Raw genomic sequence first — 20,200 nt, 5'->3', positions numbered from 1 at the left:
ATTAGGATACTTCAAACCTTGGCCTACCTTCTGTAATTCTTGGAAGAAGCATGTCTCCTGCTAACTTATAGATTTGTTGGTAGCTATAGACTGGGGCAGTGTTTGTTAGGTCCAGGATAACTGTTCTGGGGAATTTCATCTCGTTTTGGTAACATTTGTGTGCGATAGTTTCGGGAGACATTGCACTGTGATTTTGTGCTGCATTTACCATTGATAGTTTAAGGAAACTCCAGCGACACTTTAAGGGGATTCATGTTGAATTGGAGGGCATTTCACAGACACTAGAGCTGCGATGAGATGATGTTCTCTGCATGTGTGAGCTAAAGATCTTAAAATCTTGTATTACTATTTCAAACTATTTCCTCCAGATGATGTCGCTAACTATCGTCCCATTTCATTACTCCACCTACTAAGTAAACTACTACAGAAGCACATTGATAAACACCTGTCCGGATTTATAGAATCCTCCAACTGCCATGACCCCTCACAATCAGGATTCTGACCTAGACACAGTGCAGAGTCGGCATTGGTGACAGTCACAGACAACATCCGAATGCTAGCAGACAGTGGTCAGGCAGTGCTCCTTATACTGCTTGACCTGTCTGCAGCATTCAATACTATCTCCCACCAGATCTTGCTCGGGAGACTCAGATATAGGCATCCAGGGGAACGCTCTAAAATGGATGACTAACTTTCTGCCTGAAAGAACTCAAACCGCCAACCTAGGCCCTTTTAGATCCCAGACTACCAATGTTACTAAGGGAGTACCCCAGGGCTCATGTTTCAGCCCTACCCTGTTTAACATTTATGTTACACCGCTTGCAAACCTATTGAGAAACTCAGGATTCATACCAATTTCCTATGCCGACGACATACAACTGCTTCTCTCCCTTGACAAGAATAACACCAGCATTCAGACTACCTTCTCGGAGGGCATGAAAACCATCACTGATTGGATGAGTAACAACTTCCTTCAGTTGAATGCTGAGAAAACAGAAATTATGTTATTCGGAGAAGCAGTAACAAGGTAGTCGCCCAACTGGTCGCCAGGAAAACTGGGCCCGGCCCGGTCCTCAAAACAAGTGGTAAAGAACCTAGGGGTCCGAATTGACCAGAAGTTAAGCTTGGAGGAGCATGCCACCTCAACCACTGGTGCCTGTTTCCATATACTAAGCCTTCTTCGCAGAGTCTTCCCCCTACTCACGCTAGCCACACAGAAAACCCTTATACAAGCATTGGTCTTAAGCCGTCTGGACTACTTCAACACTCTGTTGATTTCAGCCAAGGAATCATACTTGAACAGACTGCAAGTAGTCCAGAACACCGCAGCCCGATTAGTGACCAACGCCCCCCCAGAACAGCTTCACTCCCCCTACTCCGTAAGTTGCATTGGCTACCCATTCGCAAAAGGCTCAAATTCAAAATTTGCTATATGGTCTATAAAGCCCTAAACAACTTGGGACCAAGGTAAATGACAGACAAGCTGGTCAGATACATTCCCTCCAGGACCCTCCGTTCAGGGTCCAAAGATCTCCTTCTCATATCTCACATAAAACAGGCTCGGTTGGGGGGAAAGCCTTCTCCTATTTGGCCCCGTTATATTGGAACCAGCTGCCCATCCACCTACGTCTCTGCTCCAACTACCTAGCTTTCGGAAAGCAGCTAAAAACCACACTGTTCTGATCTTCCCTGTACTGGTTGCCAAGGGCAATCACAGCGCGGAGATACCCCGGTCGGGGTAATTCATGCACTCTATAAATGAAATAAATAATAACCATGTTTCATATAGTTTTATTCCGTTATGTCCACAGAATCAGGTGCTGAAATTCATAATCTGCAATTATAAGTGGGTTGCTGTTCTGGAGGCTAGTTTTCTTCCAAATTATATATTATTGTTCAAAACTACTATTGTACATCAAATTGTACAATGCCTTTCTAGTAAGACAGATAGGTACAAAATGATGTGTTTGAAATAGGAGCCTTTCGGTCTAGCATTCTATGCAAATCAATTTTTTTCAGATAAGGGGGTGGAGGATACTGGTGAAATTCTAAAATGTGTAACCCTCACACTTTTTATCACAGTTTTGCAGCGATAGATAATGGAAAGCCAAGAACGACAAATGCAATGTCCAAACTATGAGTAACATAGCTCAGGCAAGGAAAATAATTAACTGTTCTCCTGGTTGTATTGATTTTTTTTCTCTTGTATTGTAAACCAGATACCTGCACAAGAGACTGCCTATTTCATCTCCATAGAAATCATTGTCTTTGTTAAACTAACCTCAGCCCGACTCAGTTGTGATCAATTCTTACCATTCTAGCTCCCATCAGGAGACTACACTCATGTTATGTTCTGCGCGGACCCCTATCGTCGTTTTAGCCTTCAATGGAGTTAACAATTCAGCATTCTTCATCTTTTATGGAAACATTGTAAAAGGCATATCCTAACATATTCACTGTTAGTCCATGCATATTTGAAACATGATGGATGAATAATTGAGGCCAATTAGAGGAAATATCTGCAGCTCCAAAAAAATTAACTTGTCAAAGCCAATTTCTAAGGCCAAGGTATACTTTTTGACTGATCACCTGGCCCACCCTCACCACTCAAAAAACCACAATGACCATGCAGTCCATACACCCCGGAACACCCTTGGACTCCCGCCCTCACCACGTCTTGATCAAAGGACTGGACCCTTATCAGGGTAGCCCTCACTCCCATCCTGAATGACTCAATCGATCAGCCACCCTCCCGGAGTCATGGAAACACCTCACAGTACTCCCCCTCCTTAAGAAACCCGCAGCCGACCCCAAGACGCTAGCTAACTACTGGCCTATCTCCCTACTACCCTCAAGTCAGCCCTCTGGATGGGCAAAAGGGGTCCCATGGACACCCAAGACATCTTCTTGCAGGCGGCTGCAGTCACTTACTGAACCTACCTGCAAAAGGGATCTCAAATTCCTGTTCATAGTGGAGGTGGGTTGCAGCCTGCACAGAGAAACACAGAGCGGCTTTGCAGCAGCAGTTCTGTATTTCGCTTGATTCACAACTGCCCTGGGGGCAGCACATTCCTTGTAAAAGGGCTCACTGTCCCTGTTTGCAACTGGCGCACCTGTTTAAAAGTGCTCCATGGCGCCCTTTCAATAATACGACCACTGGTCGCATGCCAAACTAAGGTTCACACCCTCCTGGCAACCCACGCTAAAAACCTTGGAATAGTAATCAATAAAAAAACTCAACAAGGCCAAGTGAACACAGTCTCACTTTCCTGCTTCCACGCACTCCAGATGCTCAAGAAGATTTTCAAACGGCTTCCCACCAACACTTGCAGCACCGTCACCCACATCCTCATCACCCGCAAGTGGACTGCTCAACATCCACTATATGTTGGAATCAACGCTCAACTGATCAGAAGACTCCAGACTATGCAAAACTCAGCAGCCAGGCTCACCCTCAACCCCCCACTCCACACTCACATCACCCCATACCGCAAAAAGCTCCACTGCCACAAACTATCACTCTTCAAACTCATCACATACACAGCCTTAAACAAGACTGGCCCCATGCATCTCAACAACTGTATAAACTTCCACAAACCTACGAGACACCTCCGCTCAGCCGGACTCCTATTCGCACACATGCCTTATAGATGCAGAACCAGCTCCGGCAGCTGTGTCTTCTCATACCTCAATTCTAAAGCCTAGAGTGACATGCCCCTGACATCAGAGCCTCCTCCACTGTTCTTAAATTCCGCAAGAAACTGAAGACCTGACTTCTCACCTAGCCCCGACTCTTGCTCGCCCATACAGCTGCTACTTCAGTTCCAGGGGTGAGTTGTGTGCTATACAAATGTACATAAGATAACCTATTGATAAGGGGAAATAGGGGTCTAAAGATGGTTCGATTTGGAGTTCAAACCTGGCTTCTTGTGGAATCCATGTAACATACAAAATTCTTATTTTTATTAAAAACAAAAACACTTAATCATGAGGTGAGGTTTGTTGGCAACTTCTAACCCAGATCTCATGTCATAATCACTGGCCCTCACCTTGTAAATGAAATTGAATAACACCCTAGAACGTTAGATGAGCGCAACACAGAGTCTGATTCATTGCTTTGTTAACACCTACACAAATTGGATTTTTGACCTCCTGGCACCAGTGTTTTGGCATATGTACTCTCAGCCAGAATTACAATTGATTGGTCAACAATGCTACATGGTGATTTACTCCCTTGTTGCCTAATCTTACCACCAATTTAAATGTAGTGACTTCCTCTTTTGGGGTTCTCTGTTAACATGCGGGGTCCCACATATATCTCCCCTGTTCCCATTAATATTTGCCCATTACATCCAGTGTGTGTTTTTGGATTATGTGTAATCGCTATGCCAACAACACTCACACTTTGTGCAAGTATCACCAGCCTTGTATTACAAGTCACATCTAAGTATCTAGGCAGAGTTGAGACCTGGATGTCAGATAATGCCCTCAACTTTATTTAGCCAATAGGTGATGCTATTTTCAGGTCGAATTTTTTTATAGCACAGATTCTCCCATTTGCTTTTGGGAGGATGGTGGCGCTGGGGTGGGGGGAATCCTGGAATTCAAAAAATAAGAATCTGAAGGTGATCTAGGAAGAAGGTATAACCTTCTCAACACACATTGTTGATGCTGCAGCATCGAATAGCTTTTTAAGCAACACATCCTCTGGAATGTGGCCCCTTTGCATTATTAAATAATAAGGGAGTACTGCTATATACTCACCGCGGTTAACTCAGTCTGCTACATAATGGCCTTTCAAAGGCCAAGCCTAGTCACTGCCAGGAGGGGCAGAATGTTGCCATCAGACAAGCCATTTACCAAGAAACCAACACCATTTGTTTGGGTCACAGAAGGCATTGTACTAGCTGGAGGTGAACATGTGAGTTTGCTTCAAGCTTGGATGTCTAGTATTACAATGCGGTCACTAACTCATCCTATGTGACCGAATCTAAGGTGTGCTGATACACCAAAAGGAAGAGGCTGTATACCAGTAACTGAGTAATCTTCCGCCTTCAAATTTGTATGGAAGGGGAAAAATTACTTGACCATGTTTCACTAGAGCGAAATTCACTTACAATTCCCAGCAAGCAGCCAGGCCCACTGGAATTGTGCAATGTTGCGGCAAAACCATTTTCTGCATAATTATGGTTTTGCCGCATTTGCCACACAATCCATCTACTGATGCATAATCTGCAGATTAAAAAAAAATTCAAGTTCACATGGATCAAAAGTTACTAAAAATGCAGCAAAGTGTTGCAACACTTTAGAAGGCTCTTTGCAAAGGTTGACTTGTCACATTTCTGTTGCTTGTTGCTTTCTTTGGAAGTTCAACTGGTACTAATGAAGTGAAACGTATGCCTAGACAGTGTAAAGAAGTGCAACAATGACAATATAATTAAATAGTACTATCACAGAATGTGTTGCATTCAACCACATAAAAATTGCTTCTTGCTGCTTAATTTAGTCAACCCGCTGCATAATTTGGTCCTCTGCTGCCGCATAATTCCAGTGGCCCTGCAAGCAGCTAGCACCCACGTTTTTCTGAATTGGAGCATGCCTCAGGTATAAAGTATAATGCCTACAGAAGGTCAAGGCTGTGTAATATGCCACATATATGAGAACATATATATTCATTACGTATACCTGTAAGTTTTTACCTTTGCAAATGGGGATATGAAACTAGTGATGCAAACAAGACCGGCTTCAGCGAACAGCCTCGCCACTTCAGCAATACGGCGGATGTTTTCCTCTCGGTCATTATCCGAAAAGCCCAGATTTTTGTTCAAGCCATGGCGAATATTGTCTCCATCGAGAGAGTAGCATGGAATGGCATGGGTCACCAGGTACTCTTCCATAGCAAAACCTAGCGTGGTCTTACCAGCACCCGAAAGACCTGTAGAAAACGAAGGACAACGACTACATCATCTAATTTCTTGGTTAGCATCTGAAACAGACATGCATTTTACATGACACATCAAAAACAAGCATTGGCATAGCCAATAGATCTCGCCTTTGGGACCTTATAAGTGTTTAGCTATGCAACAGTTGCATAACTAAATACTTATAAGGTCCCAAAAGTGAGACCTATTGGCTATGCCAAGCGGCCGTGAAAGTGAAAGTAATCGCGGTAAAGCGGCCGCGCACATGCACTGTAGCTCTAGGCTGGCCTGGTAGCACTTTTTGGAGCCCTCTCAATAAGTCTCGCCAGACCAGCGCATGCGCTGGGTCAGGCGAGACCTAACAAAATGTATTACTTTATTCAGTTCTTGCTTGAAAACTTCAAGGTGCAAGGACAGGTTGGGCACCGAGACAATGGATTAGAAGCTCTACAACTCGATCTGTCCATGCTTCCTACGTGAGTGTGAGTAATGTTGAGTCTGCAAAGATCTCTACATGTTATAGTAGGTCTAAATATAGCTTCATGTTATAGTAGGTCTAAAAGGTCCACTGTAAAAGGCAGAGTGTTACATTCACCCCTCTTTCATGAGCCACTCAGGTTTACATCAGTTATTAGAGTGGAAACGAAAGTCCATGTTCTACGCCATCTTTGTAGTTTTACATCAGTCCAGCCTGAAGCATCTCAAACCCAGTGGCGGTTCCTCAATTGGAGCGGAGGAGCGTCACCCCACTTAAACCCCTCCCTCCCCAAAGCCCAAGAGATTAGAAATAAAATGGCAATTCATTATTATTTTATTTTTCATTCCCCGTCCCGAACAGAGCGTCAGGACGGGGCGTGGCGGGTGCTGAGTGTTAGCAGCAGGGAGGGCTGGCTGTGCACTGTTTAAAAGTGTGCATGGTTTTCTGGCCGGCCGTCTTGCGGCGGACAGCCACACATGCGCTCTTTAAACATCTCTAAGCTAGCTGTTTTAAGAAAGCTGGTTAGAGCAAGCCAAAGCCTCCAGAGCGCCGTAGAGCGCCGAGAGAGGTCACTCCCACCAATCCTAGTGCTCCTGTCATGCTGGTGACAGCAGCACAAGATTGGTCAAGGGAGTTGCTGCATTCAGTTTCAGTTCCTGCGAAAGAAGAGATCTGGACAGGAGGACGTCATATTCGTGAATGGAAAGTGTTTTTGTTTGATATGTATTATTTGTGCATGTGGTTTTTTAAATACATTATTTGCATGCACGCCCACGCCCTACTCCCCGTAGATGCCAGCCGCCACTGCGAACGAAAGAGAATAAATTAAAGAAACCTGAATACGATCCACAACAAAACAACCATCTGATGCCTGAGACTTCACTACTCAACACATATCTATTCAAAAGACTTATTATGTGAAGTCATCACAATCAATGAGTGGAACCGCTAGCAATCTTGATGATAAAGGACAACAGCAACTTACAATAGGGTATAACGAGATCCGGGTATATCGAGAAAAGGGGAAATAACTGGTTTGTGAGAGAGTGATCAACTGCATAACAATTCAACTAACCATCGAGCTCCTGCAAGTTATAAGGAATAATAACATTGACACCTAACATACATAGGTACCAATGGGATGTCTTTAGCACTGAGAACCTTGGATACAGTCTGAATAGGATTTCATAGTTCAAGGTTTAAAGGAAGAGGGTACGGCTCATGCACGAGCTACAACCCCCAGCATTTTAAAGTTTTGCACTTGCATCTTTGTCGCTGAAGCTAGCAGGTTTTCAGAGTTTGGCCGAAAATCAGGCTCAAATACAAATAACATTTATGAATGGACACTTTTCATCCGTATTCGTGTTTCACTGTCCCTGCAATCAACATGCTAGTGTCCTTAAAATATCAGAAAATGTCTTTGCATCGATCACAGACTTTGAAGGGTCCTAAACATATTTTAACTAGCCTAGTAGTCACCCAAATGTTCACCACGTACCTGTGAGCCAAACAGTGCAGCCTCGGAACCCTCCCCTTGTGCCAACAATCTGCCCTCTTTTGCTCCTGCTCACATGATGGGCCTGGTAAACAACGTTGGTCGCCCTGTGTTCATGGTTCTGTGGGAAAGTGGAAACAATGACATGTTTAGCCTAGCAGCCACAAATGTGTGCTTCCTGTGAATTATTTGCACGCGTGTTAAGCAAGCATAAACGTCCTCCTTGTGAGAAACGAAGAACAACTTACATACTGTTTAAGTCTTTTTCCAAATTCAGGATTCCCAGTCATTTCTATGACCCACTTACCCCTTAAAATGTGTAAACATGGAATTAATAAAAACATATTTGATTGTAAAACTTTTAAGTTTTGTGAATTTATGAGTGTTACATAAATGTGTGTGTGTGTGTGTGTATATATATATATATATATATATATATATATATATATATATATATATATTCAAAAAAGTTTTCCGCTGAACGCCGCACGCCTGCACATTAACGCCGGTGCCTGCCGTGGTAGCGGCAACCACGATAAATCAAGAAAGGTTCAGTCCAAATAGGAATGAGGCGGCACACCGTCCTGGTGTTTCAGGTATTTTTAATCGCTCACCAACAACAACGCGTTTCAGCCGAAAAACGGCCTTTGTCAAGTTGCCCAAGCGTTCCACAATACAGATTTTTAAACAATCAACGTCATAATGAACATAGAAAAGTTACTCCGTAAGTCTCATATACAATACATTAATCATGTTGGCAAAATTGCTTATTGTCATTTAATTCATGAAAATGAATTACAGAGCAATGGAAAAAGAAAAAAATAATAAAATAAAATAAAATAGAGAAAATCAATAACAATTAATTAATTTCCTTCGTTCTTGGTGTGAAGTCATTTCATGGAAATAGACGAACGACGGTAACCCATCACTTCAAAAACACCAGCCACATGTTATTTACATCAGTCCTTTCTTTATTTTCTTATACACTCCTTTACATTGAGTTCCCTCAATGCAATCACATTTTTATTCAATATTAGGAATGGTGAAATCTTTTTCAATTGCAGTGCATTTCTGTAATTTAAAAATGAATCATGGCTAAAGAAATGGAAATTATGTATTCTGGTAATTGTTTTGTCCTTGGTTGAATTCATGTGTGATCCCAATAAAACAAATCGTTTATGTTCGTGCAATTAATTTTCGAACATTACGTATTTTGGGCTGTTCTATTCTTGCCATGTGGGCTGGTTTTATTTAGCGTTCTACTCTGTAAATAACATGTGGCTGGTGTTTTTGAAGTGATGGGTTACCGTCTTTCGTCTATAAATATAAATGAGAAAAAACAAGGACCCCCTGAACAATGGATAGTTCAATTGCTAAGACAGGGACTTGAATAGTAATGACAAAAACTCCTAGGCAATATCAATAAAGTAAACAAATTACACAATATCTATGACAATAAGAAGACCAAGGAAGACGGAAAAAATATGTTCAAATTTGTTACTATTTTAACCTCTTCAGTGCCCATGACGAGATAGTCTCGTCATGGAGCACGGTTGCGCTGTGCCATGACGAGACTATCTCGTCATGAACCCCACCCACTAGTGCACAGGAGGGGGAAAGGGCGTGGCACTGAAGGGGTTAATAATTTCTTCTCATTTTATTTAAACAAATGATATTTAAACAAAACATCTAAAAAATGAAACAATTTTAACACATTACATTTAATCAATATGTATAAATAAAAAGTTAAAAAGTGGCATTATCTAGTTAATAAAGATATTGCCACTTTTTAACTTTTTATTTATACATATTGATTAAATGTAATGTGTTAAATATTAAGAAATTATTAAAATAGTAACAAATTTGAACATATTTTTTCCGTCTTCCTTGGTCTTCTTATTGTCATAGATATTGTGTAATTTGTTTACTTTATTGATATTGCCTAGGAGTTTTTGTCATTACTAATAATCTAAAATATGACATTACAGATCACATTACTGTTAACCTTATGAAAGAGACAACTATCAATGTAGTATTATTTATTGGTTTGAGTATGAACTATTTAGGGACGTGCATTTAGGTGGATCACTTATTAGTTCAAATATTATGAGATAATAAGCACTGCATTTGGTGAGCGAGTTATGGTTTGGGAGGCCAACCCCCACTGCTGTTACCCTTTGTGAGGCCAAGCAGAGGCTGGCCTCCTTTTTTTTTTCTTTAACTTGTTTTCTTTATTTTTTTTTAATGGGGGAGAGTGCAGACCCCAGTTTGGGTTTATAAACTCATACTGGTTTGCAGGTTCTTCTTTGGCCTCATGGCTCTGCGGACCAAGTACCATGTCCATGGACTCTGTTGGAGGTCCAACAAGGGCCCACAGACACACACCCTGATTTGCAGAGTACATGGCAGGGTTCATGAACCTTTGGGGCAGAACTGGGGCATATAAACCCTGCAACATGCGTTAGGTTTTCACTTTTGTCGCACAAGAGATCCATGCTGACCACAAATTGGATGGACTTTTGCTTTGAAGTTTTGAGCAGCATCGAAGTTATTAAGAAAACAAAAAATGCCTTTTTGATGATTTTACCTTAACCACTGAGGGTTTTTTGTTGACTCTGCAATATTATATATATATGTGATCAAGTCCACGGACGCAGTCGAAACGCGTCGCCCTTACCTGCTGTACCGTGAATAAACTGCTACAGCTGACCGAGTCGGCTTGTGTGATTTCTTCGCCGAAAATCGCTTTCCTTGGTGTATATATATATATATATATATATATATATATATATATATATATATATATATATATATATATATATATATATATATATTCACACACTCACAATCACATTCCATTGACAGCTACTTTTGTCCTTTGAGATGATCACATTACAGATCTTGACCATGCTTTGAGGAACCTTGTTCGATGATGAGCGATAAGGGAGAGGCAAGCACAGAGAAAGAAAGGTAAAGAGGGAAATGAGAACTATGAATGGAAATAGAATTCAGACTAACTCCCATGTAGTAGCTTTAGCACTCTTCATCCATTACCCTTCATCTATTAACTTTGGTAGTCGTGCACCAGCCAATGGCAGAACCCAGAATATACGTCTCAGTGGTCATGAAAGTGTGAGTTTTGATGCCGCCATTCCCCTATACCTGTACATAACCAGTGTGCCTCTTCTATACATTCATAATCATCCAGATGACTTTGTTGGTAGACATGGCCATAGAGAAGCTCCATAAAGGTAAGTGGGCACAGGTAAGAAAAGAGGGTGATTTTTCTTTTATGCATGTAGAGTTGCTACTGGTGACATACTAACCTTATTTCTAACTAGCATGAGTACCAAAGGCCAAGCGCCTTTATAACGGCATGGTACTCTAAGGGGACGTGTGCTATGCTTTTAATGTATCCAGTTGGCAAAAGCAACATTATATTACATGAAACCATGTAATACCCCGGAAAGTACATTTTCAAGGACAAATGTGGAATTGCGCCAGGTGGACGTTCATTACCAACTAGTGATGTACGCTGTTTATCACATGCATGTTTTGACACCCAGTGATGCATAATATAGGCCATGTTATGGGCCTATAATAGATGGGAGAGAATACAATGGCTCTACCATCTCTGAATTATTTATTTTCTGAATACAGGCACATCCTGATGTGAGAACACATATGGAATAAGAAAAAAATGCACCCAGCTGCTTGTAATAGGCTATTACAGGTGTAAGGTGATGCCACTGCACCACAATGGCCCTCTGTTGGTGAAAAGGAACTGTGGTGTGGTGCAGCCCTAAAATTGTTTGTGTAGAGACTGTGTTCCGGCTTCCGCGCTCCAGTTTTCCTCATTACATTAGGAATTCGGGCTCTATTAGGTGGCTTACCGAAAGCAGCAGCCAAAAACCAGTTGTACAAGGTAATTAAAAAAAGTGATTTTTCAGAGCAGCGTGTGGCTACTGAAGAAGCACTTTTGGAACAGAAGACGAAAACTGAGTTTCAGCTCATAAGAGGTCCTGTCTGTTTAGCCTGCAGGCAGTACGGAGCATTCTGGGACAAATTGATTTCCTTTCAACATGAAAGTATGGGATGAAAGATCCCGTCATGCAAAGGGATATTGTCTACAAAGCCAGGGCGGGATGATGGTGTCACACATAGCAAGGGACCACTTACCTTGGGTAAAAATGAGTTAAACCTTTTTAAACCCAAATTAAATGGCCTAGATTATCCCTTTAGGCTCCATTAATATCAATATCGAAATTCACTGAAGAGGTCCAACAAGGGTACTCAGGGCTCTCTAGGGTCGCGGATCTTCTGTGACGTGCAATATCCTTTTGTGCCACTGGCGATACTCTCTCCCAGACACAATACTCTCCTGCAGACCATCCACCCGTTTCATGTTCCTATAGATGTTCCTTTCTGTTAGTGGTAAATGTCATCAATAAACCTGAATTCACAATTGCTCCATTGTTTCCGACCTGTCGCATGCAGGGGAGGTCGGTATCGTTCAGTAGCCTGGCTTCGAGCTAACGATTCTTTGTCACGGGACACGCCGGTTTAAGTAGTGACAGTAATTGACGACACGTCTCATCCGGCACAATGTTCTGCGAGTGAAAAATTGTGTTCTCTGCTCCACCCGAACTTTGTCCGTAACACTCACCGAACAGCACGGTCACTGGTAGCGCGCGCCCTGGCCAAGGTCAGCCTGAGCAGGTATCTCCAACCGGACGTGACGACACTTCGTGTCTACAGTAGATAGGAAGAAGGTGACCGTCTCTGGCAAAAGACACTGGGACCGGAAGAACGTATTCAATATCTAAATGTTGCTCATTTGTCCTTAACATTCCAAAAGGTGCACTGTTGGTAATCTGTTGTGACACAGTTTTAAAAGTGTAGGACATGTATATTGTATTGTAATTGCATTTATATAGCGCTTACTACCCCGGACGAGGCGTCGAATCGCTTTTTCGACGAGTAGCACGCTACTGCGTAACCCATAAAGGATTAGTGGTGAATTTGTATAGTGAAATATGAAAGTAATTTGAGTGGTGGATAGGTTAGTCAGTTATTTGGATTGAGAAGGATAGCGGAGGGATGGAAGAGGGGAAAAGGTTTGCATTTATATAGCGCTTGTTACCCCTGATGGGGTGTTGAAGCCCTTTTTTGGCATGGATGTCAGACTGCAGGGGTTACTTCAGTGCAGTATTTGTGAATACAGAACTATGAGGCGCTTCAAAGGAGAGAATCACTGACAACCAGGACATGCCCTAAAAAAAATAAGGGGGGGGGGGACTAACCAAGCTAAGCAATATGAAAGTGACATCATGGCGTGTGAAATCACAGCGCATGCCATCATGGTGTGTGACATTACACGCAGCATAACAGGGAGTGACATCACAGGAAGTAACATCACAACCCAGGACCTCCCAGAAGTGTCATCACCAGAAGTGATATCAAATCTTAACACCGCACACATGTTTAGCAGGTCAATTCAGGGGCAGCTCCACTGTAATAGCAGAAGAGCATTGCCCCACTGTCAGTCACAGAAAAATAAAATGATAATAGAACAATATCATTTTATTTTTCCTATGACTGACTGAGCCAATGCCAGTGTTGTGTGCCAGGGGCGGGCCGAGCCATGGCAGGGGAGAAGTGATGGGCACTGTAAAAAGCGTATGTCAGTTTGGCCAGCTGTCTTAGGCTAGTCAAACTGACACGCGCACTTCTATTTCTCCAACCCAGCTGTTCGAGAAACAGCACTGGCTCCCATGCACTGTGCGAGTGGCAGACCAGGCCATTCAGACCAGTACAGGTGCTGCTCTCATGCTAGATATAGCATGAGAGCAGCATCTTGATTGGGCGGGGAGCCTATGCTTTCGTAGTGACTGTCGGGAGCAGAGAACCACAGAGGCATCTGTCGACATCGGCGACAGGTAAGGTTTATTTGTGACTATTATTCCCCTTCCCTCCCCCCACTCCTTTACTCTTGTGGCACTTGGTCTATCATGAATACATTTGAGCGCATTGTGACATTTTACAAATAATATTTTGGGCCTGAGTTGTGCCCAAAAAGTGAGGCAACCCCGGCACAAAATCTGGACTTCAACTTATACATTTATTCTTTATTTTTTTTTTTGATTTCAAAAGAATTTATTATTTTAAGGGAGTAAGAACAAGCATAGTATACAATCACGGATGATACAAATGATATCAGCTGAAAGACAACCAACCTGGAAAGCTGAGAATTAACACTAGAATTTCATTACAAAGTTCATTAATCTGGAAATATCCGAGGAATGCATTAAATAAGGAAGAGACACTAGATAGTCAGGAGACGTGCTTATCAAAAAGTATCATCATCCTATATTAACTTGGTGATAAAGGGAAAGAAAGAAAGGAAAGAAAGCAAAGACAGAAAAAAGATAGAAGAAAAGAGGAAGAAGGACAAGACAGGATGAAAGAAGAGAAGAGGATTTCCAAAGGATTCACCCAGCAACAACGACAGCATTAACCAGGCACATCAAAAGGGTATTGAGCCACCAATCCCTCTGAGGCCCTTTGCACGTACGTATCTAGAGTCCGCCACACCTCATTAGATATAGACGGAGAGAGGTGAGCATGATCAACTGACGTATGAGCACTACGCAAAAAAGAAACCCATGCCCACCAAGTATGATAAGAGACTGAAGAAAAAGATTTCCACTCCATGAGAATTACTTTGACCGCAATAGTTAGTAAAAGATCCAATAGTTGTAATTCCATGGCATCTAAGGGCAACGGTACCGAGGCCGCCAACGGACCTAGAAGAATTAGTGGAAAAGAGAGTTGAAACTCAATATCAAAGATAAGCATGAGGTGTTTGTGAACTAAACCCCAAAAGGGTTGGAGAAGAGAGCAATTAAAGAACATATGCTGGAAGTCACCTGGTGCAAGACCACAACTCCAACAGAGATTATCGTCCTTGAGATTTAACGCGTGTAAACGAATGGGAGTCCAGTGAAGAAGATTAATAGAGAAAAACTTAGATTGCATTATTGAGGGGGCGATTTTATTACGAAGCGAGAGCCTACCAATATCTTGCCAAGTGTCCGAAGAAATCTGATCAGTGACTTCATGCTCGAAATGACGTAGCCATTTTTGCTGTGTAACAGTTTGAGTAGGAAGTGTCGAGGACGACAAAAATTTATAAATCCTAGATGCTACATGACCAGACTTAATCCATAGGTGAAAAAGCATAATCATGGGGGAAGAAGGCTGAAGCTGTATTCTAGCAAGTGCTACCTTTATCTTAAGAAAAGTATAAAAATCTAAATTAGATAGAGAAAATTGCTGGGCCAGGGTAGAGAACGGAAGAGGATCATTATTGGAATCATACAAATGCTTAACAAGCGAGATACCTTTCCCCGCCCAGTAAGACATCAAGTCTGGATCAATATTAATTTTAATTTTGGAATTGCGCCAAATGGATGACCATCTAGTTTTATGCAGCGGAATCGCCACTCTCATGTCAACTTTGCGAATCGCAGCAACCGTATCCAAAATAATAGATCTAGAAAATGGAATGAAAAGGGTATGCGTGGTTAAAAAAGAGGCAGTTGGAAGCGGAGAGGCCAATTCCTGTTCTATTAGCAACCAAGCTGGAACCTGCATAAAGGGAGAGGAAAACCAGAGCGCACCCTGGGAGGCTAAAAAAGCAGATTGATATTTTCCCCAATCAGGAAGATTACATCCCCCCAACTCATAGGGTTTCCTCAAAAATTTATAGGCAATTCTAGCCCTTTTATTATTCCATAAGAATTTGGAGGTAATTAAATCAAGATCATGAAAGAAGGCATCAGAGAGCTTTACTGGAAGCATAGAAGAGACAAAATTAATAATAGGTGTTATCATCATTTTAAGAGTTTGGAGCCGACCCCACCAGGAGATATGCTTCGGAGACCAATTATCTAAAAGATGTCGCACTTTAAGAATAGTTTGAGATTCATTATAAGTAACCGTGGCATAAAGGGTGGAACAAAAATAAATACCCAGATATTTTAGTTGCTTAGATTGCCACTTAAAGCCCGCCGAACCCATATGAGAGGAGAAGCAGTAAGCATTTAAGGGGAACATTTCTGTCTTATCTCTGTTCAGTGTATACCCTGAAACCTTTGAGAAAATGGAAATGATCTCAGAAATAGCCGGGATAGCACGTGCAATATCATCAGATAAAATGAGAACGTCATCAGCATAGGCAGCTACTTTTAGCTGATGGGAACCAAAAGAAAAACCCATAATGTCTGGATGTACATCAATCAGTCTAACAAGAGGATCAATGGACAACAAAAATAAAAGAGGAGACAAAGGACACCCTTGTCTCGTACCCTGGCAAAGATTAAAAAAGGACGAGGTAGCCCCATTCACTCTTATGTTAGCCCTAGGTCGGGAATAAAGAGACATAACCATACTGATAAAAGAATCACCAAGGTTATGTGCACATAAAACAGCTCGTAAAAAAGGCCAGGAAACCTTATCAAAGGCCTTTTCAGCATCAAGGGCCAAGGCCGCCGCCGGAAGATTGGATCGCTTAGCGGCACCTAGAATATGACAGAAAGTACGGATATTATCACGTGCAAGACGACCCTTTACAAAACCTGTTTGGGAAGGATGAACCAATTGAGGGATAAAGGATTCGAATCGTTTAGCTAAGATTTTAGCAAAAATCTTAGCTTCCATGTTAAGCATGGAAATAGGACGAAAATTCTTGGGGTCTGAATGATCTTTTCCTTCTTTGGGGATTACTACAATAGTAGCATCGGCAGCAGAGCCAGACACAGAGCCATCCTTGATAAAAGCATCAAAGACCGATTGAAGTTTCGGAACAATCACAGATAAGAAGGTCTTATAAAACAAAATAGGGTACCCATCTGGACCCGGAGCCTTACCGGAACGAGTGGCTTTAATCGCGGAAATAATTTCATCAGAGGTAATCGGGGCATTTAATGAATTATTAGCATCCTCCGGTATAATTTTCAACGGCACTGTCTTCAAAAACTCCTGGCACTGTTCAAAAGACGCCTGAGTAGAGGGGGTATATAACTTATTATAAAAATCGCGAAAGACCTCAAGAATCTCTTCAGTCTGAAATTTCCTCTTACCAAGATGGTCAGTAATAGAGGAGATTTGGGAAGACTTATTAGCAGACTCCTGGAACTTTAATGTAGCTGCAAGAGTCTTGCCCGCACGATTTTTTAACAGTAGCCGCTTAGATTTCTGAGCCTGAAAACCAATATGCGCCCTCTTAGTGACAATAGTATTATATGCATATTTTAAATTCTTAATAGATTGTAAGCACGATTTATCCTTAGAATGTCGAAAAAGAGATTCCTGACGTTTAATATCCTCTGCTAAATCCGTGAGTTCTTTTTTGATGGCAGCGTTTCTCCTGGACATACACTTAATGACCTGACCTCGAAACATGCATTTAAAAGAGTCCCAGAGAACAACAGGGGAGCTTACTGAGCCAACATTCTCAAGGAAAAACGTCTCAATATCATTAGAAAACTCTTGAACCTGGGAAACATCATGTAAAATTTCCGTGTTTAGCCTCCAAGATCGAGACCTTGCCCTAGGAGCAAAAGACCTAAGTGTGAAAGTTACCGCGGCATGATCTGAGACTAAAATGGGGTGAATAATCGGAGATGCGGAAGCTTGAACAAGAGAGGAGTGAACCAGGAGATAATCAATACGTGAGAAGGACGAGTGAGGGGAAGAAAAAAAAGGAGAAGTCACTGCCAGTGGGATTGTGAAGACGCCAAACATCCTGAAGATGGGTCAGAGAACACATATTAATCATTTGTTTATGTGCTTGAGGAGGACGAAAATTAAAGGCAGAATTCCTATCCAGAATAGGATCCATTGGTAAATTAAAATCACCACCTACAACAAGATTGCCAGAATGAGGCGTGTCATTTAGCTTTTTGGTGATCGTTTTCCAAAAAGACGGATCATCCTTGTTAGGGGCATAGATATTCATGACAAAGAGAACGGCATTACCATCGGACAGCTTAGATAGTAGCCAGCGTCCCTCTGTATCCTGTTCAGAGGAAACGATAGACAAACCCGAATGTTTAGAGACTAAAGTAATTACCCCATTTCTTTTACCACACGCATCTGAGCAAGCAACATCAGCAACCCACTCCTTCTTCAGAAATAACGCTTCCCTAACAGAGACCTTTGTCTCCTGAAAAAGTACGAGATCCGAAGAAAGAGATTTACAATAGTCTAGAATCTTTGACCTTTTAACTGGGTGACTTAGCCCTTTGACATTAAGGGAGAGTACATTCAAACCAGCCATAGACCTATTAACAGGAGAAAAAGATATTGCATAAATGATATATGAACTACAACATCTAAGAGACCTCGCCTCCAGACACTAGACCTCCACACGCAACCGGGAGAATCCCCGGAGGAAATCCAAAGAGAAAAGGAAAAAAGAGATAAAAAAAAGAGCAAGAAGAAAGACAGAGAAAGAGGGAGAAGGGTCAACAAGGAGGGTCTGAAAAAGACCGAATTCATACAAGGGGGGGACATGGAAAAAGAGCAAAGAGCCCAACATGAGGAATAGAAACCATCAGCATAAATAGCCCCAAAACAGAACATAACAGATTATACGTCATTTTAAAAGAAGAACAATCTAAAGGATATGAACAAGAATCAATTATCGTTCTAGAAACAGTACAACATATAAGTCTATACAGGCGACAAGTTGACCAAATTGATAAAAAGGTAATACCGAAACAGAATCATAAAAAAGTGTACCTGATGCAGAAGAGAGCTAAAAGCTATCGTCACTATTATATCGAGCCAAACCAAAGCAGACAGATTAAGAGTAAGAGAAGAATAAAGAGAAGAAATAAATACCAAAGGATACTATATAATACATTGTGAAGAAAGTAAATGAAATAAAGAGGAGAGCGGCATATAGTAATAGATCAATATATAAACCATGAAGTCTTATGACAGATACATAAGATAACTGAGACAATACAAAAAAAAAGAAAAATGTAAAGTCTATAGATAATCTAATAGATAACTGTCCAAAAATACATATCATTCGTTGCACTCGATTTAACTGAGAGAGGTGAAAATATCTTAAATATATGAACATGGAAGTAAAGAAACATAAACCTATCAATTACAATACAGCTATAGAATTCCGACCTAGTCGAAAAAGACACTTAATAATACGAAACACACCAATCAATGCTATAACAGTGACATAGAGCTAAACACTAACTCTACCTATAGCAATTAATAAGCAACAAATATTCATCAATGAGTCAAATATGTAATCAATCTATACACCAATATATTATAAACACTATCGTACTCCACAAATATGAGACAACCAAAGACGATCAAAGTAATACACATACCACAATAAAAGAAAGTAAGAAGTCATACACTGGGATAAGAAACGAACCAGGACCTAAAATGCGGAAAGACAATTTGGGAAGGAGAAGGATAAAAAGGATGGCAAACGCGGAAGAGTGACGTCAAAACAACACTAAACAATACCACGAAATCTTGGAAGGTTCATACAATAGAACTATCAACAATAAAAGACCATTACACCATACCGACAAGGAGGGAACACCACCAGACGACAAAAGCACAACAAAAACAATGGACACTAAGACCACCGTGCAGAACTAAAAGAGACTAATCTCAATAGATCTGCCAAAAAAGAAAATTCATTGCAGTATAAATAACCGCATCAGGTGCCAGAAGAACCAGGATCAAGCAAGGGCTCCATTTGAAGTTCCATCTGTAGCTCCATCTGATTGTCCAAAAACGAGACCAAGTCAGCAGGTTCATCGAAGATTCTAGAGCGACCTTTAAAAGTAATGCGGAATTTTGAGGGGCCAGCAAAAGAAAAGGGGATATTCATCTCAGAGAGACGCTTCCGAAGATTGAGAAAACCCTTCCGCCGTATGACCGTGTCTCTGGCAAAATCTTGAGAGATTGAAATGCGATGACCATTCCACGAAACAACTCTAACCTTCCGCATATGAGCCAGAATCTGTTCTGTATGCTGATGGCGCAGTGGCTTACAAATTATCGCCCTAGGTTGCGTAGCAGACTTAGAACGAAAAGTGGGAACACGATGTGCACGTTCCAGCTCAAAATCTCTTTGGAAGGAAATTTGCAGTGTGGAAGGAATCCATTGATAGAGGAAATCAATCATAGAAGGCGCATCTTTCTCAACATCCTCAGGAAGACCAAAAATGCGCAGGTTAGACCTGCGGTTACGATCTT

The 20,200-nt window shown here is 41.6% G+C and overlaps 1 protein-coding gene across 2 annotated transcripts in view; it reads right to left on the bottom strand.

Moving 5' to 3' along the window:
• PAPSS2 (3'-phosphoadenosine 5'-phosphosulfate synthase 2) overlaps positions 1–20,200 on the bottom strand; it is a 194,225-nt gene that overhangs the window by 80,841 nt on the left and 93,184 nt on the right. For both annotated transcript variants that reach the window (XM_085605564.1, XM_085605556.1), the window contains exons 2-3: positions 7,898–8,015; positions 5,700–5,935 (exon numbers count right to left, since the gene is read on the bottom strand). In XM_085605564.1, the coding sequence (XP_085461690.1) occupies positions 5,700–5,935; positions 7,898–8,015 (354 nt within the window). The remainder of the gene's footprint in view (positions 1–5,699; positions 5,936–7,897; positions 8,016–20,200) is intronic.

The sequence above is a fragment of the Triturus cristatus genome, chromosome 1_2, assembly GCF_964204655.1.
Source record: "Triturus cristatus chromosome 1_2, aTriCri1.1, whole genome shotgun sequence".
NCBI lineage: Eukaryota > Metazoa > Chordata > Amphibia > Caudata > Salamandridae > Triturus > Triturus cristatus.
Note: the sequence above shows the minus strand (reverse complement) of the source record. Positions and strands in the feature narration are given on the sequence as shown.